Source organism: Poecile atricapillus, chromosome 28 (assembly GCF_030490865.1).
Source record: "Poecile atricapillus isolate bPoeAtr1 chromosome 28, bPoeAtr1.hap1, whole genome shotgun sequence".
NCBI classification, from domain to species: Eukaryota; Metazoa; Chordata; class Aves; order Passeriformes; family Paridae; genus Poecile; species Poecile atricapillus.
In genome coordinates this window covers 3,280,759-3,306,245 of record NC_081276.1, presented here as the reverse complement: position 1 = coordinate 3,306,245, position 25,487 = coordinate 3,280,759, and the positions used below count along the sequence as shown (strand labels likewise).

At 44.1% G+C, this 25,487-nt stretch overlaps 2 protein-coding genes across 4 annotated transcripts; one reads left to right on the top strand and one right to left on the bottom strand.

Annotated features, from left to right (window-relative positions):
- On the top strand, positions 1-5,225 carry SLC35E1 (solute carrier family 35 member E1). Its single transcript, XM_058858673.1, has 6 exons — positions 1-424; positions 793-863; positions 1,197-1,334; positions 1,961-2,086; positions 2,536-2,781; positions 3,418-5,225. Exons 1-6 carry the CDS (start codon positions 25-27, stop codon positions 3,652-3,654), a joined length of 1,218 nt encoding a protein of 405 aa, XP_058714656.1. The 5' UTR covers positions 1-24; the 3' UTR covers positions 3,655-5,225.
- Positions 5,226-9,976: 4,751 nt separating this feature from the next.
- SAFB (scaffold attachment factor B) lies at positions 9,977-25,315 on the bottom strand. Of its 3 annotated transcripts, none has more exons than XM_058858578.1 (21): positions 25,107-25,315; positions 24,266-24,353; positions 22,792-22,856; positions 22,426-22,704; positions 21,230-21,292; positions 20,405-20,432; positions 18,951-19,452; positions 18,477-18,523; positions 17,869-17,969; positions 16,891-17,040; positions 16,692-16,792; positions 16,098-16,228; positions 15,490-15,578; positions 14,842-14,978; positions 13,963-14,256; positions 13,381-13,518; positions 12,620-12,659; positions 11,767-11,879; positions 10,929-11,041; positions 10,620-10,686; positions 9,977-10,422 (listed from the first exon to the last, which is right to left on the bottom strand). In XM_058858578.1, exons 1-21 carry the CDS (start codon positions 25,299-25,301, stop codon positions 10,296-10,298), a joined length of 2,868 nt encoding a protein of 955 aa, XP_058714561.1. In that variant the 5' UTR covers positions 25,302-25,315; the 3' UTR covers positions 9,977-10,295. The 3 variants fall into 3 exon arrangements, 2 of the variants coding, with proteins under 2 accessions (XP_058714561.1, XP_058714562.1); XM_058858579.1 differs by lacking the exon at positions 25,107-25,315 and adding an exon at positions 24,858-25,095; XR_009279702.1 differs by lacking the exon at positions 10,929-11,041 and having other exon boundaries at positions 10,341-10,422.
- Between the last annotated feature and the right edge of the window lie 172 nt (positions 25,316-25,487).

Here is a 25,487-nt window from a genome sequence, read left to right as displayed (position 1 = left end):
ACGTTCGGCGGCGGCTGCGGAGCGATGGCGGCGCCGCTGGCGGCTCCGGGCGGGGCCGGGCCCGGGGCCGGGGCCGGGGCGGGGGCGGCGCGGGGCGGGCGCGGGCCGGCGCTGCGGGAGGGGGCGCGGGTGTCGGCGCTGTGCCTCGCCTGGTACGGGCTCAGCGCCGGCGGCAACGTGGTCAACAAGCTGCTGCTCGGCGGCTTCCCGAGGCCCGTCACCGTCTCGCTCTTCCACATCCTGGGGCTGTGCGGGCTCCTGCCGCCGCTGCTCCGCGCCTGGCGCGTCCCGCCCGCCGGCCCCGCGCAGCTGCCGCCCCGCGCCTACCCCCGCTACATCCTCCCGCTGGCCTTCGGCAAGTACTTCGCCTCCGTGTCCGCGCACGTCTCGCTCTGGAGGGTCCCCGTGTCCTACGCGCACACAGGTGAGGGCCGAGGGGTGCCCGGGGGGGGTGTCCTGGGGGCCAGCTCGGATTCGTGCCCAGTGGAGGTGACCCGAAACCTGGTGTGTGCTCGTATGGGCACCTGGTGCGGTGTCCCAGTACCCGCCGTGTGCTCCTACAGGTGCCCAGAGCGGTGTCCCTGTCCCCGGTGTGTGCTGGCACCAGCAGCACGGTGTCCCAGAGCACCAAGGTTCAGTCTGTACAAATGTCCAGGACGGTGACAGGGAGGGAGGACCCATCCTGGGATGTGCTGGGTCTGGCTGAGCCCCTGCTCCATTCCTTTATTCATGGTGGTTGGTGGAGTTGCTCCAAGCCTCAGGTCCCCACTGATGTTTTCTTCCCGTCCCCAGTGAAAGCCACGATGCCGATCTGGGTGGTTCTGCTGTCACGGATCATCATGAAGGAAAAGCAGACGACGAAGGTGCGGACAGGTTTGCTGAGGTTTCTTTTCTTAGCAGTGCTTGGGGGGTGCTGTGCTGGCTGGGGACAGCAGAGCTCAGGCTTTGGGTGGATTTTGTGACTGCAATTAGATTATGCAGATTTTAACAATATCTTTTCCTTGTATTGTGAGTGTAAAACACATCTAAACAATGGGTGATGCTGTCTGATGCACTGGAGTTGTCAGTGTCTACTGCAGTGACTTAAATTTCCTTGAACTACAGCAGTAGAATGGTTGATCTCTAAATCAGCAGGATATATAACCTTAGTTGAAAATTCTTAGCAGATGCAATTTACCCCTCTGTCCCTGCTCCAGGTGTACCTGTCTCTGATCCCCATCATCACTGGAGTCCTGCTGGCCACGGTCACAGAGCTGTCCTTTGACATGTGGGGACTCATCAGTGCACTTGCTGCTACTCTGTGCTTTTCACTTCAGAACATCTTCTCCAAGAAGGTACCAGCTCTGCTCACAGCACTGGTCTCTGGTGTCACCCTTCAGCAGGACAGGGTGTAATCTCACATCAGGGTATTTTCTCTAGCTGGCTTTGCAGTCAGAGCCCAGAGGGATGGTTGTTATTTTGTGTGTGTGTTCCCTGCAGCTCTTCCTACCTGTTGAAGCTGTTACACTGAGTTTATCCTGAGCCCTTCCCTTACTCCTCAACGTGGATTTTTTTTTTTTCTGATGGCAGTTCAATAGTGCTTAAATTCAGCAGTTCACTGAAAGCTTTTAATGTATCTTGTTATATCAAATCATTCCTCTGTGCTGAACAAGTCACTGTCAAGACTGGGCACTCCTTGAAACCACAGAAACAAAATTGAAGTGTCTAGTTTGGCTCTATTTAGTTACAGAATGGTTTCTGATTTGTAGAGCATTTAATATTAAATAAATTTTAATTTAATTATTAATTTTAATATTAATATCTTGTTGATACTAAGAGCCACCACTCAAAAAACCATTGTTTTTCAAAGAGACATCAGTTTTTCTTACTACAAGAGTATTTACCTTTAATTTTCCTAACTTACCTGTCCCCTAAAGCAGTTTCTGATTCCTGACTGCTGTTCAATAATGGCTCTTGTCAGGTGTTGAGAGATTCCCGAATTCATCATCTTCGGTTGCTGAACATCCTCGGGTGCCACGCTGTGTTCTTCATGATCCCCACGTGGGTTCTGGTGGATCTTTCTTCCTTCTTGGTAGAGAATGACTTGGTAAGTGCTGTGTTTGGAGAACTGTTTGCTGTTATGAAAGAAAAGAGCAAAACACCCAACAAACAAACTCCAGCACCCAAGCAGAAAAGTGCAGGGAAGTGTTGCAGTGCAGTTCTGGTGTTGTGAAACACCTGCAAATTGTTTCACGTGAGTTAACATAGTTAACAAAGTGTTTATTGTGAGAATTCCCGTCAGGGTTAGGAGAGGCAGTTTCTGGGACAGCATAAAAAGGAGTTTGGAGCTGGAGACAGAAACAAACTCTCCCAGAGTGTGTGGAGAATGTCCTCTGGTTTCTCTGAGTTCAGAGTTGCATAAAGCAACTTGGGGGCCCCTTTAGATCTCAGTGCAGACATTTCTCCTCCAATGGCAGGTAAGTGCCTCAGGCTGTGTTTGTGTTGTTACCTGAAACCCGAGATAATTTCTTTCTCCTGCTGTTTGCTTTGCCACAGAGCTCGATGTCTCATTGGTCCTGGACCTTGATGCTGCTTATAATCAGTGGATTCTGTAATTTTGCCCAGAATGTCATTGCCTTCAGTATCCTTAACCTGATCAGCCCCCTCAGTTACTCCGTGGCCAACGCCACCAAGAGAATCATGGTGATCACCGTGTCCCTGATCATGCTGCGCAACCCCGTCACCAGCACCAACGTCCTGGGCATGATGACAGCCATCCTCGGGGTCTTCCTGTACAACAAGGTACGGCAGTTCTTTGTTCATTCATCCAGGAAACACAGCTGAAGCACTCCAGTGGCTTTCAATTCTATTCTGTACAAGTTAAGAGCTACTTGAGCAAAAATAGACAACACAGAGGGCACGAGGCTCTGTTGCAGAGGAGGGATGAGCATGGCCCAAGTGAAGGACTTGGGTCACACCAGCTGCTGGGCTTCTCACAAAATTAAATGTTTCTTGAAAAGGGAAGATAGGGAAGGAACTCAAAATCTCTTGAGCAAAAGATCAGCTTGTTTGTTTGGCATGTGAGAGGAGTGAGGTTTTTGTTAGAAGGAGTTAGAATTTTTGTTAGAATTTTTAGATTCTAACAAAAAGTGATGTGACTGTAGAACTCTCTGCTTTTTTCTGGGTATGTGAATATGTCTAGGTGATATCTTAGGTGATGTGTAAGAAAATCTACTTTCACTGAAGGGTGGTCAGGCCTTGGCAGGGGCTGCCCAGGGAGGTTTGGAGTCCCCATCCCTGGAGGTGTCCAAGGAAGGCTTGGATGTGGCACTCTGGGCTGGCTGACAAGGTGGGGATGGGGCACAGGTTGGACTTGACAATCTCAGATTTTCCCAGCCTAAATGATTCTGTGAAAAACTTTCTTTCTTCATTTCCCAGACAAAATACGACGCAAACCAAGAGGCAAAGAAGCAGCAGCTGCTCCCAGTCACCACCGGAGACCTGGTGAACTTGGAACGGCACCGAAACCCCCCAGAAAAGTCCCAAAATGGACTCACAGCCTTTGCCCAGCACGGAGACTTTCAGTACGGCCGCAGCAATATCCTCACAGACCACTTCCAGTACAACAGGCAGAACTATCCAACATCCTACAACCTGAATCGTTTTGATATTTAGGATCCTGGCAGACAGGTACAGACTGTGATATCAAAGTGTCCCCAGCATTATCAGAAAACTTCTAGTACATCCATGAATGTCACAAAGCCATTGAACTGTGCAGGTTTGGCAGCAGGGCGGGTGCTTGTGGAGGGGAGTGGTGCAGGACCTGCAGCTGCTGCTGGGCAGAGCTTTAAACCTGGAACAGCCAGACTTTGACACTGGAACCAAACCCACAGAGCAGATTCTGGTGAGGTGCACGTGTCACTGCCGAGTGGAACATCTGTCACTGCTCCTTTCAGAGTCTGCCAGCTGGTTGTTCTCTTGGCAGCTGAATTCTGGCCAGTATCTTGTTTCCATGCTGGTAATGTCACCTTTAACTTGTTCCCTAATAATGGTTCAATGATACTTTTAACCAAGCTTTCAGAAAGAAGTGAAAGCAAGGGGTACTTGTGCTTATCAGGGTTTGTCTGAGGAGGATCCGCTGCAGGCAGGTAAACTCGAGTTCATCTCCAGCATCTGTGGAACTTCTTGTGGATATTCACAGCTCTGGTGCCTCTTCCTGCAGTCTTGGATGACAAACCAGAAGTGTTTCTGGAGGAGCAGGCAGTGGAAGGATTGATCTCTCCCAGAACTGCTTCAGGCACGGAAAAACACACTTCTCCAAATCACTGCTCATGGCAGAGAACAACCAAGCCCAACTTAAAATCATCATTGTTTTCTGAATCATGTAGTCCTGTAACTCCAGACATTGCTATCCCTTGGCCATGCAGGAAACTCCTTCACAAATAAAAGTGTTTGGAATAATATGATTTTATTTTTTTACTTGATTCACACCTGTTCTTTCAAAACTGTTTTGTTGCTTTAGAAATTGAAAGGTGAAAGGTGTTTTGTTCTCAGTTTTATGCATAAGTTATGCTCTCTTATATGATTCATATATTTTGAATGCATTGATTTGAACAATCATCATTATTGTATCCTAAATCTTTTTAGCCCCTAATTGTTTGGGTTTTTAAAATTTCATAATTATTGCTGTTGGAGTAGCTGTGTGGATTTAGCCTGACTTCCACCTCCTGCTGGAAGAAGTTAAATTTTGTATCCTGTGCTGTTCCTGCAACTCCCCTGGCTCGAATAGGAAATTAAAGAAAAATTGTTTGAATCAGCAGTTAAGTAGATAATTTATGGTTAAGAACTGATTCAGTATAAATTCTAGACAAGGTGATTGTGTGTGTCAGGTACTGCATTTGTGCATGGAAGGGATGAAACTTGGCTTTCATTCCTTTGAATGAAATTCCTTGGAATGAAGTGAAACCCAACTTGGAACTTGGGTTTCACTGAATCAGATTTTTCTGTCATTGCTTTATCAAAAGATTTTAGGGGCCTTCTTTCTTTCCCAGACTGTTGTACAGTGAGACTTTGATAGCATAAGTTTTATGCTTTAACCAGAGAGGTACCAGACACCAGTGACAACATTCAGGGTGTGGCACAGAACACTCCTCTTATTTATTGCTTTACAAATGACCATTTCCATGATATGAAATGATGATTTGGCTCCTTTCTGGATAATAAAGGATTTATTTTTAAGTGCAAAATCAAGCTGATCTTATTCTTTTGGCTGCTGGGGTGGTAGTTACATGAACAGCCTTCCACCAGAGAGTCCAAAAGAGGAAATGGTCCTTCTGAAACTTCAGAGATGAGTTAAAAATGCTGCTGCTGTGTGTGAGCAGAACTTCCTTCACTGGAGTTCAGTCTGTTCATGCCAGCTGAGAACTTGGGCTTTTGGTAGAAAATCTAAATAAATGTGTCCCTAACCTGGGTGAACAAGGTCATGAGGAAATCTTTCCTTCAGATGAAATTTCTTTTGTCTGTTCCAGTATTAATGTATGTATAATTATTTCTTTTTAATACAGAGAAAGTGCCAAATGTGTATTTCTAGGGCTCACAGCCCAACATTTCAATGCTTTTACCTGCAAGTAACAAGGATTTGGTGGACTCTGGATTTAGATTAGGTGCTGACTTTGCAAGAGACTGATTTGAGGGTGAGAGGTTCAGGCTGAGATTTTCAAGAGGGGCTGAAGTTCTCCACTGCTTTCAAAGGGAGCAGCTGTGACCTGTTAAATTCCTGCAAATGCTGAATTGTGATCTTTGTGCCTCAGTTTCCCTTTTAGAAAATGGAGATTATTCTTCTCTACATCACAGGGGATAAAATACCAGAAAAAAGTGGCAGTGGGAGCCCCAGAGATGTCCAGGCATACTCTGAGTTATCTGTCCACATCCTCTGCTGTGTCTGCTGCTGTGACATGTTCCTACAACCTCAGCTGCTACGTGGAGTAAATAAAAACCAGAGCAGAGGCTTTATTAAATATGTTCAGATTTGTTTCCTTTTAAAGAACATAACTAAACCTTTTCTGGCACATGTGTTCAGAGTAAGCCTTGCCCTGCACATTTACCACAGCAGCTTTTAAGCTTTTTAAGCTCAGCTTTCTCTGTAGTCTTGGCATCAGCTGAGGGTTTCCTGTTCAGAACTGCCCCAAATTCCAGTCTGGGCCTGTGGCCTCACTCTTGTCTCTGAAACAAAACTCCTGTGCTTGTAGGGACTGGCCCAAAATGAGGTTATCCCATGGGGATAATGGGGATAATTTAGGGCCCAGAGAATGATTCTCTTCCCTGGAGAGCTCCTGCTCCTCCAGCCCAGCTCTGTGGGCAGCAGGGTGTGGTGCAAGGTGGAATTAGAACCGTCGGTGAGTCGCTTACACGGGGTGGTTTTGCTGGATCCCAAATCCCAGTCCTTAAGCAATATTGCCCACATTCAGGGAGGAAAGGAACTTCCTGACACTGCTGTAATGAACATTTTAATCTTGGACCTCTGCAAGGTTTTTGTTTGGCCAAGTGAGATGTTTGTTTTGAGCCGGTTTGTAAATGAGCAGCGTGTTTGTGCACAGGTCTGTAGAAAGTACAGAAACACTGGAATAAAGAGGCCAAAATCAACACAATTGTGTACCATGAACCTGTTATTAAATCAAAGCCAAGGGGGCTGGTTTGGGTTTATTCCTCACAGGAAGCTTTGGGAGTGTCATGAAGGCCACTGGTGAGGAGCTGGGTGGATGTTTTGCTGTGGGTGATGCCTCACAGGAATGCTGTAACCAGGGTTAGAGCACAGGCACCGGACTCCCTTGAGGTGTTTTGATTTCCACTACGCATTTTTACACATAAATACATCACAACATTGAAAAAATTCTTCCCCAAGGAGTCCTGGGTAGTTGTGGAAATAAAAAAACCAGTCTCTCCCCACTCCACGTGGGTGTTCTGTTGGTAGTTCCAAGGAGTATTTGGTGCCTTTCCAAGACAGCTTAAAAATATTCCCCCTGCAGGTTCCATTTTAGTACCCAGAGGTGGTAAGAGTGTCTTTATCATCTGGTAAAATGTTTGTGGTTTTTAAATAACTGAATGCTAAATAAAATTGAGGCAAGACTTAGGCTTTGTAAGTGCACAGTGATTTGTAAAAATAGTGCTGGTATTTTGGGGTCAACTCATGATTATTTCCAAAGCTCAGTGTTCCATTCTAATCTGTGTTCAAACCCATTTTTTTCTGATGCAGCATTTTGCAGCAGAAGGAACTTCTGCCATGTAGCTCTTTGTGAAACAGGTGCAATATAAATAAAGGGAAAGTTTTGTTTTTCCAAGGCTTAAATTTCTGGGTTGTGCTGTGAGCTGTTAAAAATAATTCTGAAATCTCTTTGTGGTGATGTTCTGGGGCAGTGAAACAATTTGTTAACCCTGAAGTGACAGGTGATGAATTCTCATGTGAGTACCCAAGGGGCACCCAGCTTATTTTCATGTTGGATTTCTATAAGCTGATGGGAAAATGGGTGAGTTTCCCAAAAAACCCAAACCAACCCCACACTCCTTCCTGTGTGGAATCCTGCCCTTCAGCAAACAAACTTTTTCTGTGTTGTTTTCCTGTTCAGCTGTTGTTCAGTGAAGTTCTGGATGTCACTCGGGTCCCTGTGGATCCTGCTGGGATCCCTTATGGAATCACCACTCTGGTGACTTCCAGCTCCTGGGACTCCTTCCAGCCTTGTGCCAGGAGTTGAGATGGGTTTTGGGGCATTTTGTGGATAAACCTGGGCTGGGCTGGGGACACCAGTGAGTCCCTGATGTCACCTTGCTGGGGACACCAGTGAGCCCCAGTGTCACTGTGCTGGGGACACCAGTGAGTCCCTGATGTCACCGTGCTGGGGACACCAGTGAGTCCCTGATGTCACTGTGCTGGGGACACCAGTGAGTCCCTGATGTCACTGGGCTGGGGACACCAGTGAGTCCCTGATGTCACTGGGCTGGGGACACCGGTGAGTCCCAATGTTCCTGTGCTGGGGACACCAGTGAGTCCCTGATGTCACCGTGCTGGGGACACCAGTGAGTCCTGATGTTCCTGTGCTGGGGACACCAGTGAGTCCCGGTGTCACCGTGCTGGGGACACCGGTGAGTCCCAATGTTCCTGTGCTGGGGACACCAGTGAGTCCCTGATGTCACTGGGCTGGGGACACCAGTGAGTCCCGGTGTCCCTGGGCTGGGGACACCAGTGAGTCCCGGTGTCACCGTGCTGGGGACACCAGTGAGTCCCTGATGTCACTGGGCTGGGGACACCAGTGAGTCCCTGATGTCACCGTGCTGGGGACACCAGTGAGTCCCTGATGTCACCTTGCTGGGGACACCAGTGAGTCCCTGATGTCACTGGGCTGGGGACACCAGTGAGTCCTTGATGTCACTGTGCTGGGGACACCAGTGAGTCCCTGATGTCACCGTGCTAGGGACACCAGTGAGTCCCTGATGTCACCGTGCTGGGGACACCAGTGAGTCCCTGATGTCACTGGGTTGGGGACACCGGTGAGTCCCTGATGTCACCGTGCTGGGGACACCAGTGAGTCCCTGATGTCACTGGGCTGGGGACACCGGTGAGTCCCTGATGTCACCGTGCTGGGGACACCAGTGAGTCCCTGATGTCACTGTGCTGGGGACACCAGTGAGTCCCTGATGTCACCGTGCTGGGGACACCAGTGAGCCCCGGTGTCACCGTGCTGGGGACACCAGTGAGTCCCTGATGTCACTGTGCTGGGGACACCGGTGAGTCCCGATGTTCCTGTGCTGGGGACACCAGTGAGTCCCTGATGTCACTGCTGGGGACACCAGTGAGTCCCTGATGTCACCGTGCTGGGGACACCAGTGAGTCCCTGATGTCACTGGGTTGGGGACACCAGTGAGTCCCTGATGTCACCGTGCCTGCTCCTGCCCTGCAGTACCACCCTGACCCAGGTGGCGGCACCAGTGAGCCCTCAGAACCTGCAGTTCCTCACCCATCCAAAATCTGAGACAGGAAAACATAAATACAGAAACCTCTATTTCCTCCTTACAGAACCTATTTTCTTACATTTTCAAGGCCTTTACATTTAATTTTTATGTAGCTACAGAAGTTATATTTGTATGTTTAAGAGCTGTACATTTCAGTACTCAGAATTCCTTACCTTCCAACATTCTGTACGTAATACAGTAGATGAAGAGGTTTATTTGGAAATAACCCTCAGTAATTATGTAAATTGATATTATTTTTCAGTATGTGTAAGAATAAGAAGTTTTAAAGGGAGGAATTAAAACATAGGGATGGGAAGCCAGAGGTGGATGGAAGAAATAAAAATAGGACAGAGGGAAGAGAGGGAGGAATTGAAATTTTATGACTGTTATAACACCCCAAACATGTGAGCACCGCCCCAGGGGACACCTGTTCTTGGGCTCTCCTGCATCCTCCTCTCCTCAGCATCCCCTCTCTGCCCCACCTGTGGCCCCCAGCTGTTTGTGGTGCTGCTGAGGGGGGAGAAGATGTAACTTCTGACCCTGAGAGTATTTTCATGTTTGGCTTTTAGGTTTTTATGTGGAAGATGCAAAGCAATGAGCAGAGAAAGCTATCAGCATCAGAGGGAGGTGAACAAGGTGAGCACCGATGCCTAGACTGAACTAGTTCCTACTTTTCAAGCCTCCTTCCTTCTTCTTTCTCCTCTCTCTCCTTCCCCCTTTCTCCCAGGATTTCCTTCTTCCTCCTCCTTTTTCTTCCTCCTCCTTCTACTCCCGTAATGACACAAAACTAAAATGGAAATGTAGAAAGAATACTCAAACTTAATGGCACAAAGGAAATCATTAAGGACAGGCAGAGTCTGACAGGCCTCTCCACATCCACACTGTCACAAAGGTGTCACTTCTCTTCAAATCTCACAGTGCTAAAAGCAGATTTTCTCTTTAATGACTTTTACACCTCTCATGAGGTTGCCAAAGACTCCAGCAACAAAATAAAAACAGTAGCCATAAACCGATTTTATTATTTTTAAAAATGGAATGTTTCACTTGCAGAAACTTAAAAGTGATGCTTGACCAACACCATGTTCATTACAAACAAACAAACAAAAAAAAAAACCAAACCAAAACCAACAAACCCCAAACCAAGTTGACACAGTATTTGGCTACAGTGCAGCAGCAGTCTTGCTAATATTTTTTTTTTTTTTTTAAATCACAAACTCAAGGTGACCCTGGTTAATAAAACTCACGACCACTGTCACGTGGCAATTAAAAAAAAAAAAACAAAACCAAAATACATCAATGTACAGCGAGCGCCGTCAGTAGCGGCGGCTGAAGCGGGGCTCACTCAGTCTGGTTGTCCTCTCTGGGCCTGCAAACACACCTGGGATCCCACTGCCCTGCAGCACCTGGCCCTGGCTCCCGGCTGCAGTGAAGCCTCCACGCCTGCAAACAACGCCACACACGTTGGCCCAGGCAACTTCATGCTCTGAGAGATGCTTCTTTAATTTTGCTGGGCTTTTTTCCACCCCACCCCGTTCCAATCCAGTAGAAGTTGAAGGTATGTTTTGGATTTTTTTTTCCTTTATATGGATCAAACTATTAGATAAAAATATTGCAAGTATTCTGGCAGAGCTTCTTACCCTGACGTTCCTCCTCGAGTCATCCCATGGCCTGGTCCTGATTGACCAGGCATGCTTCTATCACCACCTAATTCAAAAAGAGAAAAAAAGGGAAAAAAGACAAAAAAAAAGAAAAAAAAAAGACAAAAAAAGAAAAGAAAAAAAAAGAAAAAAAAAGAAAAATACAGGCTTTTGTGTTTCCTTAATAAAAATGTCACCTTGTTCCCAGAATTTCATTTGCTTTCTCAGTAATTTAACTACCACTAGAAGGTTCAGCAGCAGTAATTCACAGAAAAAAACCACGATCACACTGGTAAGCAGCAAGTGTACCTTGCCATCTCTCATGATCCCGTCCCATCACTCCTCCATCCACATTTCCCTGCCATGTACGATCTTGATGCCCCTCTAACTTTCGACCATGATCTCCCCAGTCACGTCCATCTCTTAAAAAAATAAAAGAACATCTTCTAGGTATGTCCCCTACCCACTGAGCAGCACAGGGTAAAGCCAAACACCATACCCCATGCCAAAGTGTGTTAAATGGTTAATCAAGCTGTAGCTGTAGCCACCCAATCACTGCAATCAGAACTGGTCAAAGAGAAACAATGAGAGACACTTGCTGAACAGCATCCTTCACACAACAAATCTTGTCTTTTTTGATCCAGAGACATCAAGGATATTGAAATACTTGGGCATGGATCAATTCGTTGGCTGCCACTCCTCTGTCTGAAAATTATGCAGCTGGAATATGCCCAGCTTGATTAACTGGTTTAAAGGGAAACCACGATTCCAGGTGAGTCCCAGTCCTCTACCCCCTCCACTGCAGACACTTCTCACTCAATTTCCTTTAAAACCTGACCACTGGCCATGAATGAGACTTGCATAGGCCTTACTGGGGCATCTCTAAATCTCATCTGTAGAAATGAAAGTTATTACAGGAGAACCACAGTCAAGAGCTGAGCTAACTGAGCAGCTCTTTCCTCACTACAGAGCTTCACTCTCCCCAGGCATGTGGGAGCTACACGTGGCAATTCCTGCTCCTCCATACGCTCAAAGATCTGGAGAGAGGATTCACACTTGTCAAGCTGCTTCTGCTGTCACCCTTCAAAGGTTCACTGAGGAAATGTGAAGAGCCCCCAATCACTTCCCTGATTTGCCAGGCACTAACCGGGTTTGTGGGGGGATCCCTCTTCCCTCACTCATCCTTCTGTCAGAGCTGTAGCCACCCCAGGAGTCCCGGGAGTGACGGTCAGGCCCCCCGTGCCGATCATCTGGGTAGTGCTGAAAGGCAAACAGGACACAGTTATGTTAAAAACCAACACAAGTTTTCTTCTAAGATTGAAAAAAATTTGGCTTTTTGGATGTTGTCTTTCTATGAGCTGTCAGAAAAAAAAAATGTAGCTGTCTCATTTTTTACAGGTTCCATTGTTGGGCATGGTTCACTCCAGGCATTTATTTTGTTTATTGACATTGATTCCATGCTGTTCTCTGGTGGCAGAGATCTTTTTTGTTTGGTAAGGTTTTTTAAGGTTTACATTCTTGGCTTCAGATTTTTAATTTTTACATAGAACATCTGCCTACTTTCTACCTCTCTGCAGAAATGAAAGGTTTTGAACCCTGTTGTGGCATTGATTTTCACACCTGTCCTTTTACAGTCTTGTTTCATTATGGCACCAGTTGTTTTATTTAGATGTGACAGAAGACATCCTTTGCCAGCTTAGTCAGCACAGCAGCTCCCTCCTAACACCTAAGATGGTCAAGCAAAAGCTTTTACTGCCACATACCAGCCTAAAAAAATGCTCCCATCACTCAGAGGTTTCCCCTTGCCTGTATCTGAGGCTACCAGCCCAGCAAGCAGGTAACCTAATAACTCATTCTATGCTCATTAGCACACAAAATTAGCTTTGCTTAAACATCTCAGCTGAAATGATTGTGTTTGTGCTGTGTGCAGAGTGCCCTTTCTGCTTTAGGGTCAGCTTGTTCTGGTTTCTAACTAAAGCAGTAATTTGGTTGTAACGCACCTGCCCGTCTCGATCTGGAATTCCCCTTGTACAGTCTCTCCTGGAACAAAAAAGAAAAGTTTCAGTTGAATCAACACAGTAATGATAATTCCACCATCTGCATGAAGTAACACATGAAAAGTTAACCTTTGTTAGGCTGTAAATCTGGACGCTAATGTTCAGTGGCAGGATAACTCAAAAGAGTTCTTGTTTCATAGCATAAAAAGAGATCAAAGTAACAGTGTGGGTAAAAAAGGCACCACTGAGGATGGCCAGGTACTCAGTGGTACCAAGGGAGAATACTGGGCGAACCTACCACTGTCAGAAATGAGTTACAAGCAAAAACAAAGAGTACAGTTTTCACCAGAGATCCTTTGAGAGCAAATGGAAGTCTCAATGGTACCATGCAGAAAATATTTTTCCATTCTGTGGCATTAAAAACCTGCATTAGCCAGGCTGCAAAGATGAAAATAGGGAAAGTTTTAAAGCAAAAGGAAATGGCTAAATCTTGAGGGCTTCATAAAGCAGAGAGAAACTTGAGAGAAGTTGTCCTATCTCCATCAGCATCATGGCAGACTACACTAGGACTTTGCTTATAATCTTTATGCAGCCTCTTTCTGGTATGTCCCTAACCCACGGAAAAAAAAGGATCGCAAGCACGTGTGAAATTAGATATGAGAAATGCAGCAGAGTCTTTTACTCTGCTGACACCATTCAAGCCACAAAAAACCACCAAATTTCCCTGAAGGCATAGGAAGAAGAAGAGCCAGTGCCCTGCCAACCTGTCCAAGCAGTGATCCTGGTAGCGGCCGCGGTCCCTGTGGTCGAAGTCGTGGAAGCGATCCTGCCGCCCAAAGTCCGAGTGGTAGCGATCCTCCAGCGCCAGCCGCTTCGCCTCGGGCCAGTACGGATCATCTCGCCTGCACACGGGGGCACATCAGCAGCCATCCCAGAACCATCTCCCCTTCCCTGCTCTCTCAAACCTCATTCAACCCAGTCATTAAAAATCTACGTGTGTTAAGCAGGAGTTGTGTTTTGGCTTCAGAGAAAATTTGGTTTACCAAAACCAGCTTAATTTCAGCACGTGCTGACATGAAAAGAGAATGAGTATCTTTCCCACTAGTCCTTAAGAGTTGATACACTGAGTTTCTACTCTTGGACATCCCTCTTTGGAAAGTAAGAGTAGAGCAGAACAGTGCAAGTGTACAAGCATAACATTTGCTCTTCTTCAAATTGCTATTAGTGTTAGAAGCAGCACGTAAAGAGTCTTCCAGCTGTGAGCTCCCACAACTGCCTTATCCAGGGTGCTCCCCGTTTTCACAGGCTCCCAGAGGAGTTTGGAGCTCCACTGCCCTGCTCCTCACCTGCTGTCAGGATCATAAGGTCTCCTCATGGCAGATCTCCGCTCCTGCTCGTAGCGCAGCTGCTCCTGCTGGCGTCGCAGCTCTTCCCTCTCCCTCTGGATTCGCTCCTGTTCCCGTCTCCTTTCCTGCTCTATGTGCATCCTTTCCCTCTCCAACCTCTCCCTCTCCAAGCGTTCTCTGTCCAGGCGCTGCCTTTGGAATTCCAGCCGTTCCCGCTCCCTCTGGAGCCTCTGTCTCTCATCCCGCTCATGAATGGCTGCCAGGCGCTGCTCCCGGTCTCTTCTCTCTCTCTCTCTAATTTAAAAGAGATACTTGGTTTTTAATTGAGAATCTTCAGCCCAAGCTTTACTGCTTCTTTGTTTTGGGTGGGGTTTCTTGTTTGGTTTTACCTTTTTTTTTTTAAATAAAGTTTCTATGCTCTCCCCCTTCTTCCCAATTAAGGAACAGCTTAGGGGAAAATGAAAAACTCCATACAAATGACAGAAGCAAAGGTGAGAATTCTGCATAAGTAACACAGTATCTACTCTTAAGTCAGGTCTGAAAAAGCTTTCAGAGAGCACAGCATGTCCTAAGACAGAAATCTGACATAGAAAAAGTATTTACAAGCTTCTGGGAAAAAAAATGAAGGAAATTCAAATCCAGTCAAGTGGAACACAAAGCCTGAAAGCACCTACAGAAGTCTCATGAGAACACTGATTTCAGCAGTAAAAGCCTCCATCACTTGGCATTATGTCTGTTCTAGCAGTAATTAGTATGAAATCAATCTGAGATATCATTGTTGGAGGGTCAGCACAGCACTGCTTTGCAGCCTGCTCAAAACACAAAGCAGGTAAGGGAGTAAAAAATGCCATTTAAAGTTTGGAGGAACTGGGAACTCACCGTCGCCTCTCTGTTTCCCTGATTTCTCTCTCCCTCTGCCTCTGCCGTTCCCGTTCTCGCTGCTCCTTGATTTTATCAAATGATAAAATATCCTGCTTTTCTTTGCTCTCCGATTTGCGGTCCTGGCTTTTTGTGCTCTGAGATGAATCAGAACAATGCATGAGCTGAACACGGTGCATTTCCAGCTAAAAGTCCTAGGCAAATACCTCCACTATGTCAACCTGAACAGAACAGGCTACTATACCTTCCCCAGAGGTAAACAGCAGTGGAATTCCAGGGAAAAGTACCCCGAATTTGATTAGAACTTCTAAATATTACAAGTAAATACTAAGAGAACACAACCTGACTTGCACTGATTTCAAACAACACACACCAGTAACATTCCAAGCGCAGGGAAACACATCATCCTAACACCATTTTCATATTGCAACTCGACTTCTTCCACTAGGTCAGCAGTGAAAAAGTATAAAGAAGGTGAAACAGAATCATTTTCCATCTACCACATCATTAAAACCCTAATGTGCTTTCCAGAAAGTGATAAAAGGATAATTGTACCAATATGCAAGGCTAAAAACCCTTCATCTCTGAGCACATAAATCTATTTGACACCTAGTTTTACACAAAAGCTTCTCTGGATGTTGGCCTTACCCTCTCTTTTGATGCAGAGGTTTTCACACTAATAACTGGCTCTCCTTTAGATTTATCCATTACCACTGTCCTTTCGGTTCCTCGACTTGCTGGAAAACAAAATAGAGCAAAAATAAGTGGTACAAAAGACATTCAACAATTCTTCCAAGATTCAAAACTGTGAAGACACTAAATAGTAAAAAGTTTTTTAATAATATATGGAACTTATTTATGATTTAAGGGTCTTGACAAGAATTTGCCAACTGGAGGATGTGGGCAGTAAATTTATCACAAAATTACAGCAGTATTTTCTGGCAGGGATGACAGCTAAAACAACACAAATTTAATTTAATTCTCCTGTCCACAAAATATATCCTTAGCCATAGTTTTTAAAAAAAACAAAACAAAAGGACACAGAACCACAGTGTCAGGTCTAAACCCAGTGACAGTTTCATAAAAATTATGTAAACTCTGTTATAAATTACTAGAAAATACATTTAAAGTTTTCAAGGTGTTTTCTGAGGTTTGTGTCAGTTTTACTAAGAAAGCTTCTTTTTACTGAATTATCAATCACATCTAATAATATACAAGTATCCTTGAAAACATTTCTGAAAGACAGCCAGCATCACCTGATTTGCTTGCCCTGGATCTATCAGAAGTCTTTTGTTCATCCTTTTCTTTTCCTTCTTTTTCATCTTTTTCTGATTTCTTAGCATCATCTTTTCTGTCGATCTTCTCCTCCTTCTTAATACCAACAGACCTACAAAGAGCAGGAAAGCAAAATGCCTCTTTCAAAAGCAACAAAGCACTTGAAAAACCAGTGTTGGAAGTATCACTCACTAACAACAGAGTCAGTCTACCAGAAAGACAGACTAAATCCGAGAAATATTTATCAGTTAAAAGAAGAGTCCAAGACAGAGTAAGATCAGATGACAAATAACTGGTAAAAATAATGGTTTACCTAAAAATAATTTGATTCAGTATCTCCTGATATGGCTAACAAGTTTTTATGCTAACACTGAAGAGGCTTTGTATTTCTGAACAGAGGACCAGTTAAGATGCTCTTACTACTGGAAAACAACAACTTTCCAAGCATTATTACTATTTCAAATGCAGGATGAAACATTAAATCAATTTATTACAGTTGCTGTTCAACTTGGTCACCTGGCTGTAATTGAAATGAGAGGTTTTTAAATATCAAAAAATACAAAACAACACTTTACTTCTCAGATTTGGACTCTGCAGAATGGTGCCTGTCTTTTTCCTTCCTTGTTTCACCTTCCTTTTTGTCCGAAGGCTTTTTTCCTGCTGGTTCATTTTTTGCCTAGAAATTCAGGCAGAAATAATTACACAGTCAGAGACAGATATTAAAATTGCATGCTTTTATTTTCATTAAACTGCCACAAAATAATCACTCCTTACCTTTTCCACAGAAATCATTTTACCATGCAGCTCTGTTCTGTGGAGGTGATTAATACACTTGGTGGCCTCCTCAGATGTTGACATTGTCACAAAGCCATAGCAGCGAGCACCAGGACTGCGAGCATTTGTCACCACTTTTGCACCAACCACCTTGGGGGAAAAACCAAATATTCTGTGTTTGCAGGTCTGTCACTAAATAAATTCTAACTTAATCACCATTTCTTAGAAGATTTGGATGGGAAAGGACTTTTAAAAGCCATTTAGTTCAATCAATCCCCTGTCACAGGGACATCTTCAATAATGCAGCTCAGAAAATTCATCTTAAAGTTGCTGAGCAGGTCAGGAGCTTAAGGCAGATATACACAGAGAAGGGAGAGTGGGATTGTAAAAACCAAAATAAAATGGAATCACCAAAACTACTACCACTTTCTCTTTCCTTACAGGACATCTGTACCCACAGATGACAATCTCTGACAGGCAGTGGCACTTAAGTGACATAAACATTTAATATTACATTCAGAAAAGTATTTGGCAGAAGGGGAGATGGTCCCACAGAGAGTTCCCTTCCACAACTTCTACTCCTGTATCTTAGCAGGCACTGTAAAATGAGTGGAAGCCTGTCCTCAAAGACTGTATTTCTCCAGAGGATGCCCTTTGAAATGGAATAGTTTAAAAAAGAATTAACTATTGCTGGATACTCAAGACATATCTAGGCTACTACATGATGATCTACCAGTCTCTCCTGGCAAGAATTGCCTCATTCTCACAGGTATTCTCTGCACACTCCTTCTCCACTCCCACCCCTCCATTTAAATCTTCTTTATTGAACTGTGCTCCTTTCAGATACAGAGTTTCCAAAGAACACAAAGTTAAGAACTCAGCCTGCCCAGTTATTCATTAGGGAAAATAAGAGCTAAATTTACAGTCAGCCTTTTAAACTGACAGAATGGTTTGTTAATTTACATATCCACCACGTACCTTTCCATACTTGCTGAAAAGATTCTTCAAGTCCGTAGCCCTAGTAGAGGAGGAAAGGCCACTAACCCACAAATTTCTGCCAGAACCACTCCCCACACGGCCTGGGGTACAAAAAAGCCAAACATAAAAGACCATGTAAAACACAAATGCAGCAATGCAAAATTAAAGAGTCTTAAAACCCCCCCATTCTTCCTTCATAAAACTCTTCCACAGCAATTTTAATTCTACCTCTTCCATTCATTCTTAAAAACAATTTGCAGGCTACACACTGCAAATGCCCACACTGCAAAAATGAACATCTGAAATCCACAGTTCATGTGCATTTGAACAGCCTTAATGTGTTTGTAGCCAGATTTTCTTCCTATACTTCAATCAGTTTTAGGAGAATTACAAAGTAGCAAATGTTAATTCACAAAAGACTTCTTATTTAAAACAAACCCAACATTGTTAACGATGGTCCAGAAGTCACAAGGAAATTATATTTTAAAGTTATATTTTGAAGGGAGGTGCTACAACTGCATTGAGAGTTCCCTGAATTAACAGTCCTCTGTTTTACTCCAGGTCTTCTGTACATAAAAAACCCCCAAAAACCCCAAACATACACTTACCTTTCTCATCTTTTGCGATTGCCTTTGCATCTTTGTCTTCAACAGCGCTAAAGATAAAACACCACATTACTCAAGAGATCATATGCAAAAAAAACATTAATTCTAGACAGCACAACTAAAATTGGATACCTACCAGTAAATTAGTTCCAAAATAAACACTATTATTGGCAAATTTCTAGAAGAGTGACAGGAAATAGGGATTTGTACCCCTAAACGGACAATTCTCTTTTGCAGATGACAGAAATAAGAGTAATTTGGGGAAAACAACCTTTGAAGGTTGATGAAGGAAAGAAATCAAACCCACTGCGTTTAAAAAAATAAAAATATCTGCACATGGAGAAATAAAAGAGACCTTTAGGAATAGGCTACAATTTCATCAGTCTCGGAGGCCAATTGAAGGAAACAGCTTATGCGCATCACTTAAGGACCAACGATAAAAGATAGCATCTGGTCTAGAACGGAGAAAAAACAAACCTCTTTTTCTGATCACCGCCCTCACTGGCTGAGGACTCTTTAGTGGCAGGGGAAGATTCCTCTGAATTAGCTTTGTCTTCTGCTCTCTTGCCATCTTCTTTGCTATCTCTGGCTTCGGCACCTGCGCCTTTCTCCGCTGTCTCCCCACTAGAGGCTTCCAGGCCTTGGGAGCGTTTGCTACTCTGATCGCTTAGGGTCTCTACCACTACACCTTCAGAGTCCGGGGCCTCTTCCTCGGGGCTCTGTTCACTTGTCTCCCCTTTTGCTACCACTAAACGCTTTGCTTCCTTCCTTGCCAAAGCTTGGGCCGATTTGCTGTCCAAAGCTAAAGCATCTTCCTCCAGCTGAGCGGCAGCGAGAGCGTCCTCTTCCTCAGCCAGCCTCTTGCCTGGCCCCGCGTTACTGGCTTCCTGCGCACGCGGCCGCTCCGCTTCGGGAGGTTCTTCGTTAAGTAGCTCAGATTTACAAGTTTCCCCCAAAATGTCGAGTATTTTCTCATTTTCTACGGATTTAACAGGAATAGAATGGCACAAGATTTAATCACCAGGGAAATACAGCAATCACAAATGTGGAACTGGCATGGCTGCCACACTAACACCAAGAGAACTGCTAAGCTACACAGAGATTGGAAAACCCTAGTGTACACAGTGTTACACCTACCACGCTAACTGCTCTCTCACACCCTCACAAATCAGCCCTAGCACCTCAACAGGCAAGAAAAATGCCCCCACAGATTTAACAAAAAACTTCGGGCTCAGCCTTCATATTCTTCAGCAAATCGTTCAGCTCTGTTTCTTCTCTAGTTAGCTTCCAGAGTCCGAGATGCTTAACTGAACGTATCAAGGCACTGAGAGTTCAATTTTCCAAATTTCTGTGAAGTTCTTTTAGCAGAGACAGTCCAACATGAGAACTGGGCATCTTCTGATGGTTCTGAATGTGTTTGCAGTCCAGAAAGCGAGTGGGATCTGTAGCAAATTCCTGTGACGGCAGCATGTTCCTTCTTCCGACGTCCAGTCACTCTTTAATTTCTGTTCTGCACCAGAGCTTTGCACTGCCTACACTCCTGTATTTATATTTATTCACAGAACCACTGTACAGTGTGATATCACAAGATCTGTTTTCAGAACCTTTACATCTTTAAGGCTCGTTCCTTAACTTTGCTCTGCAGTAACAGTTCTAGGGAACCATTTCATGGCATTAAACACGTTTTCCAAGGGTGATTATTCACAGATCTGGTGATATGACTGGGTTTCCAATCTCTATGACCCTGCATGACCTGGATTTTCCACCATAATAACGTACACTACAGTAATGCATTAAAAAAAAGAACCAAAGAAACCAAACAGGGACGCAAAAAGCCTAAATGAAGAATGAAACTCTTAAAATGCCCAGGATTTTTTTTCATTAAAAAAAAAAAAAAAAATCAAAGTAAACCAAACAAAAACAAACAGTACCTGGCTCCAAAGGTAACTCTTCAAGTTCCTGTAGTGAAAAAGATTTTAAAAATGAGAAATATCACTATTTCATATGGAAGATGCTATTCTGAATGACATCTCTTAACCACCCATTACAGGAGAGTATTTAGTGAGAGCATTACTATAATTTAGCCTATTTCAGCTTTGAGAACATTGAACTTTAAATAAATTTCTCAGAAGAAGGTTTAAAGTGAGTTTTTAACATCCTCAAGGTTTCATGAAGTCTGTGAAAACTTTAACACCTCTGAAATACAGCCACCTGTTGAACACATGGTACACATTCACATGGGTAAATAAATCAGTACATGTAAGTAGCACAGAGGAAAGTTTATCTTCATGTTATCTGTTATCCTTCTCTACCCTGTATTTTTTGAAGTCTCTTTTCTGAAAACAAGATCAACAGAAACACCAGCTTCACCTGGAAATGGTGTTCTTAACCTACCAGGAATGCTCTGGAAACAAGGCCAGCATTTCAGGAATAGACAGCTGCAGCTTTCTTCTCACCGTGGGATATGTACATTTTTAATGGAAGTTAATGCAAGGCACTGAGCTGGTATTTCCATCACATAAAAGGGATTCAATCTACCACCAAACTCAGTATCACACATATGTCATAATTATATATATTATAGGTATGACCTGATAAAGAAATATGTGTCCTCATGAATAAATTAAAAAGCAGTAGTTCCTATTCTTTGCAAAGTAAGAATGCACCCACTGTACACATACTGTTTCAACATACAGTATTATATAGTGTATTTTATGCTTTTTTTTGTTTGTAAAGAAAAACTGGCTACCATTTACCTTTATTACGGTTAAATCTGATGAAGAAGCATCTAAACTGTTCCCAACATCTTCAAACTCTACCTTTAAAAAATAAATGGGAGACATCTTGTTACCTACAAAGGAATATTGTGAGTGAAACCTGAATGAGAAACTGAAGATTTGTATTTGCACTGACAGCTGTTATCCAGCAAACACATCCAGTATCTAAAGCAACCAATAATGGTAAAAACTGAGTGATAATCCCCAAGACTCTTCCTGATCCCCACTGACTGAATAAGCTCTCTCATTATCTCTTCACTATGATGGTCAGCTCGCAAAAATCTTTTAAGGATAGGGATTCCAACACTAAAATTTCTCTGATTTGTATCCCTGTCATTTACAGCAACAATACAGACCCAAAAAACCTACAGGACTTGATAATAATTTCCTTCACTGATGAAAGCAGATCATGGGAGCTGACCTGGCCTCAAGACATTTACTCACTCAAAAAAACACCCCTTTTTTCTGAGTATTTCCATTTGATTTGTGTAAGACAGGGATATGCCTGGGGATAAGCTTATTTCTGCAACTTTAGAAAAGAACCACACAACTTTAGAAGCTCATGTGAACACACAACAAAGAGCAACATTCCCCCATTAGATGGAGCAGAAATAACTTTTTTCAAATGTTTTCTTGCATATTTCAGGAGATAAAACACTTGATTTTAGGGGAAGGGATTGTCCTCTAGCCAGTGTCAACAGCCAGATGAACACAGAAAGCCAACACAAAAATACTTTCAGCAAATGAATAACTGCAAGACCCAATCTTAGCAGAAAAATAACCTTGAAATTGATTCCCTGAATGGTGCTGTTTGGTTGAGAAGAAAGTAAGCTATACTATTTGTATGCCTCACACGTTCTCTACAATAAAGATGTGAAAATAAGAATAATACATATATATTATACTTAATAAAATTAAGCAGAGTTCAAAGCATGATTACAAATGCTCTGCAAACTGCTATTTATACAATCACATATGTACAAACAACATTTAAGTGTTTTTAAAATTAAGACTCATATTTCCACAAATATGTAAAAAGAAAAGCAACGACCATAAGAACCAGTACAGTCCCAAATTTCCCAAGTACTCTTTAGCCACCATTTTGCTATATAATTTAGAAATAAATAAAACTTAGAAAAGAAAACCCTGATTCCACACACATTAGAGATGCATACCATCACTATTGGTATTTCTCTTGATTCTTCTTTAATTTCTGAAAATTGTGGGGATGCCTCCAAGTTACCTACAGCATACTCTGTAGGCTGATCTGGAAGTTCTTTCACTTCTGCATCAGCATTTTCTCTACTATCAGACAGCGAGTCAAGAATATTATGGGCACTGTAATCATCTCCACAATCTACTGCATTGCCATTATCTATTTCAGCTTCATCTAACACACTAATATCCATCATGTCAATATCCTGCAAGTTATCCAAACTTGCTTCAATATCGTCCTGTGAAAAGAAAAAAAGCACATGTCACAGCCAGGGTGACTTGAGAGCCATCTGCCATCAGTGCCCTCCAAACCCAGCCCTCTGTACCTGTCCATCTCCAGAATCCTCCTCCAGGCCATTATCTTCCACTCCCTCTTCGTCTGGTCTACGTCCTAACAATATTATCATCATTAGAATGAAAGCAGGAATTACACTTGTACCCTTCAAGCTTTACTTTTTCACCAGAGTTGGTATTCTCTTCAGTTTTTCCCGTTTCCCACGACTGTTTGTTACCACCCCAGTAAGTGACAAACACTCCAGAGTCCAACACCTGGCAGGAGCTCAAGCTCTGTGACCTCCCCAGAACATTTGGCTCAGCTCAGATTGCAGCAATTTATTACTTCAACCTTTCATTTCTTTACAGACATTTACTAGAAGAGAAAAAAAACCCAACCAAACAAAACACAGCACAAAATAATGAAAAAACCCCACTCTACCTGTGAGTTTTACTACAGCGCTCTGCCACCAGCTGGATGTGAATTATCCCAACTGGCATTACTGAAAACACTACACCAGCTTCAGCACCAAAGAGCAACTCCTCAAACTCAGAGCTAAGCAGCTGTTTGATCTTTTATGAACTTTATTTTCCTCAAAAACTACAAGCACATTACAACTGGAAAGTGAAAGGGCTTTTAGAGCCAAGAGGAACATTTCATCCATGTCCATCCCAACACTAAAAGTGCTGTAATGGACATCAGGTTTTTTTCTGACACTTTAAAAATAATATGATTAAAAAGACCTCTTTCACCCAGAGTTGTGACATTTGCCCTCTATCTGGTCAAGATTTCACATTTTAGCCTGCAAGCAATTGCACTGTCACTCCAAATCAGATGTAATGACAAAAATCAAACAAATTAGCTGGCAAAATAGTCAAGTTTCATGTCACATATTTACACTTAGTGCAAACCAGATCTAGTAATGAAAATACTCTATCTAAACTAGTTATTTTTCTCAGCACCAATGCAAAATTTTAAACACTATCTGCTTACAAAATAAGATCAAATTGTGCTAATAAGGATGAAAATAAGGATTATGTAAGACTGTCTCACCACTACAAAAACCAAGGCCTTGAAAACATATCTAACTCCAGAAACTGATTAAAAACTTGTCTTCTGGGAAGAAAATCACAACTGTTATTAGCTGTGAAGCATAACATTCCAGAATTTCCAGGCTAGAAACTCTGCATTTCTACACAAAAAAAAAAAAAAAAAAAGTATTAAAACCACTGACACTGTTTCAATGTTACATGGTAATTCTTAATACAAATTTCAGGGAACTGAGAACAAACCAAGAGATCCTTCAACATTTCCTGCCCTATTAAATCACATGAAATTCTCTGAATAAATAACTACTAAGTTTAATATTATATCAACAGGGGATATATGTGCAGAGAACCCTGAACACAAATGCAGGGAAGAGTACCAGTAACACAAAAAAGATTACAAAGGTTGAATTTCATGAGTACAGTTGCTTGAACACTCAAGGATGATAAGGTGGAAAATCTCTCTTAACTGCCCAGTACCTTTGCTGCTTCTTTTGGGAGTTTTCTTCATGATATTTTCTGAAACCACTGGAATTTCATCAGGATTCCCTCCTTCCTCCTCAATAGCCTAGTAAGGGCAAAAGAGGAGGACAGATGTAAAAACAGATGTAAAAAATTTCATTTGTACACTTTCATTGAGTTTAAGAGCTGAACACCAGAGGCTGAAAAATTCCAAACCATGAATCAGCAACTTGGATACACAAACGAAAAACCACCAGACCAAAGCAAGAAGCAGGCAGAAGGCAGTAACATGTTGGTGTAAGGTTTCAGGAAAGCAGTCAGCAAAAAAAAAGCCAATCCTACAGCATTTGTGACTTGTGCACAGACACACGGGTTGTTGTGACAGAGAAAAACCTCGGCTCTGGGACACAGCAAGCAGCAGCTCAGAGAAGGAGTTGTGCATGCTATTAACACACGAGACGTTACGATGAGGATACAGCGAACAGGACACCAGCTAGATCGCCAGAAAAACATCAGCACGCAGCAAAAAGCCCGACAGACAGCGCACAGAACTGTAAACCCAGGAACTCAGAGAACAGAGGAAGATTGCGGTGCACGAAGCTGGAAATACCCGGGCCGAGCGCCACGGCAGACTCCGAGCGCTGCAATCGGAGCGGGCCTCGGTGACACTTCGTGACAGCGGCGCCAGCCTGGGACGGCCCGGTGCAGGCCCGGCCTCGCCGGGCACCGAACGCTCGCACCGATCCCGGCGGGCCCCGGCGCTCTTTAGCGCCATTTTCCTCAGCGGTGCCCGCCGAGCCGGGATCGCAGCCGCTAAACCCACCCCTGAGGCAGCCCCAGCGCGCCCGCCCGCCCTCACCTTCCTCAGCCGCTCCATGAGGACGCTCTTGTTGCCGCCGCTGTCCAAGTTGCGGTGCCTGAGCTCGGCCCGCAGGTCTATCACGCGCAGCTCGCTCAGCGGCCGCCGCCGGCTTTCAGACTCTGAACCGGGGGCGCCAGGCCCGGCCAGGGACGCAGACTCCCCCAGCCCGGCCGGTGAGTGACTCTCAGCCATGGGCCGTGGTTTCGATTCGAGCACGCAGGGCAAGGCGGGGTGAAAACAACGCGGGAGCGCCGCAGCCGCAGCACAAAATGGAGGAGCCCCGAGGCGCAGGCGAGAGCGAGGGGGCGGGAAAGGGAGGGATGCGCAGCGCGCATGCGCGCCGGGGCCCGGCCAGGCTGCGCGCGCCGCGGCGCCGCC

What these genes read in the sequence shown, in the direction of transcription:
- SLC35E1 (XM_058858673.1), top strand. Translation starts at nt 25, where the DNA reads ATGGCGGCGCCGCTGGCGGCTCCGGGCGGGGCCGGGCCCGGGGCCGGG. An exon ending in AGGAAAAGCAGACGACGAAG is followed by an intron (nt 864 to 1,196) that starts GTGCGGACAGGT and finishes TCCCTGCTCCAG; the next exon opens with GTGTACCTGTCTCTGATCCC. An exon ending in GGGTCTTCCTGTACAACAAG is followed by an intron (nt 2,782 to 3,417) that starts GTACGGCAGTTC and finishes TTCATTTCCCAG; the next exon opens with ACAAAATACGACGCAAACCA.
- SAFB (XM_058858578.1), bottom strand. Translation starts at nt 25,301, where the DNA reads ATGGCTGAGAGTCACTCACCGGCCGGGCTGGGGGAGTCTGCGTCCCTG. An exon ending in GGCGGTGATCAGAAAAAGAG is followed by an intron (nt 18,524 to 18,950) that starts GTTTGTTTTTTC and finishes TTTTATCTTTAG; the next exon opens with CGCTGTTGAAGACAAAGATG. An exon ending in CCTTATGATCCTGACAGCAG is followed by an intron (nt 13,519 to 13,962) that starts GTGAGGAGCAGG and finishes CCCCGTGTGCAG; the next exon opens with GCGAGATGATCCGTACTGGC.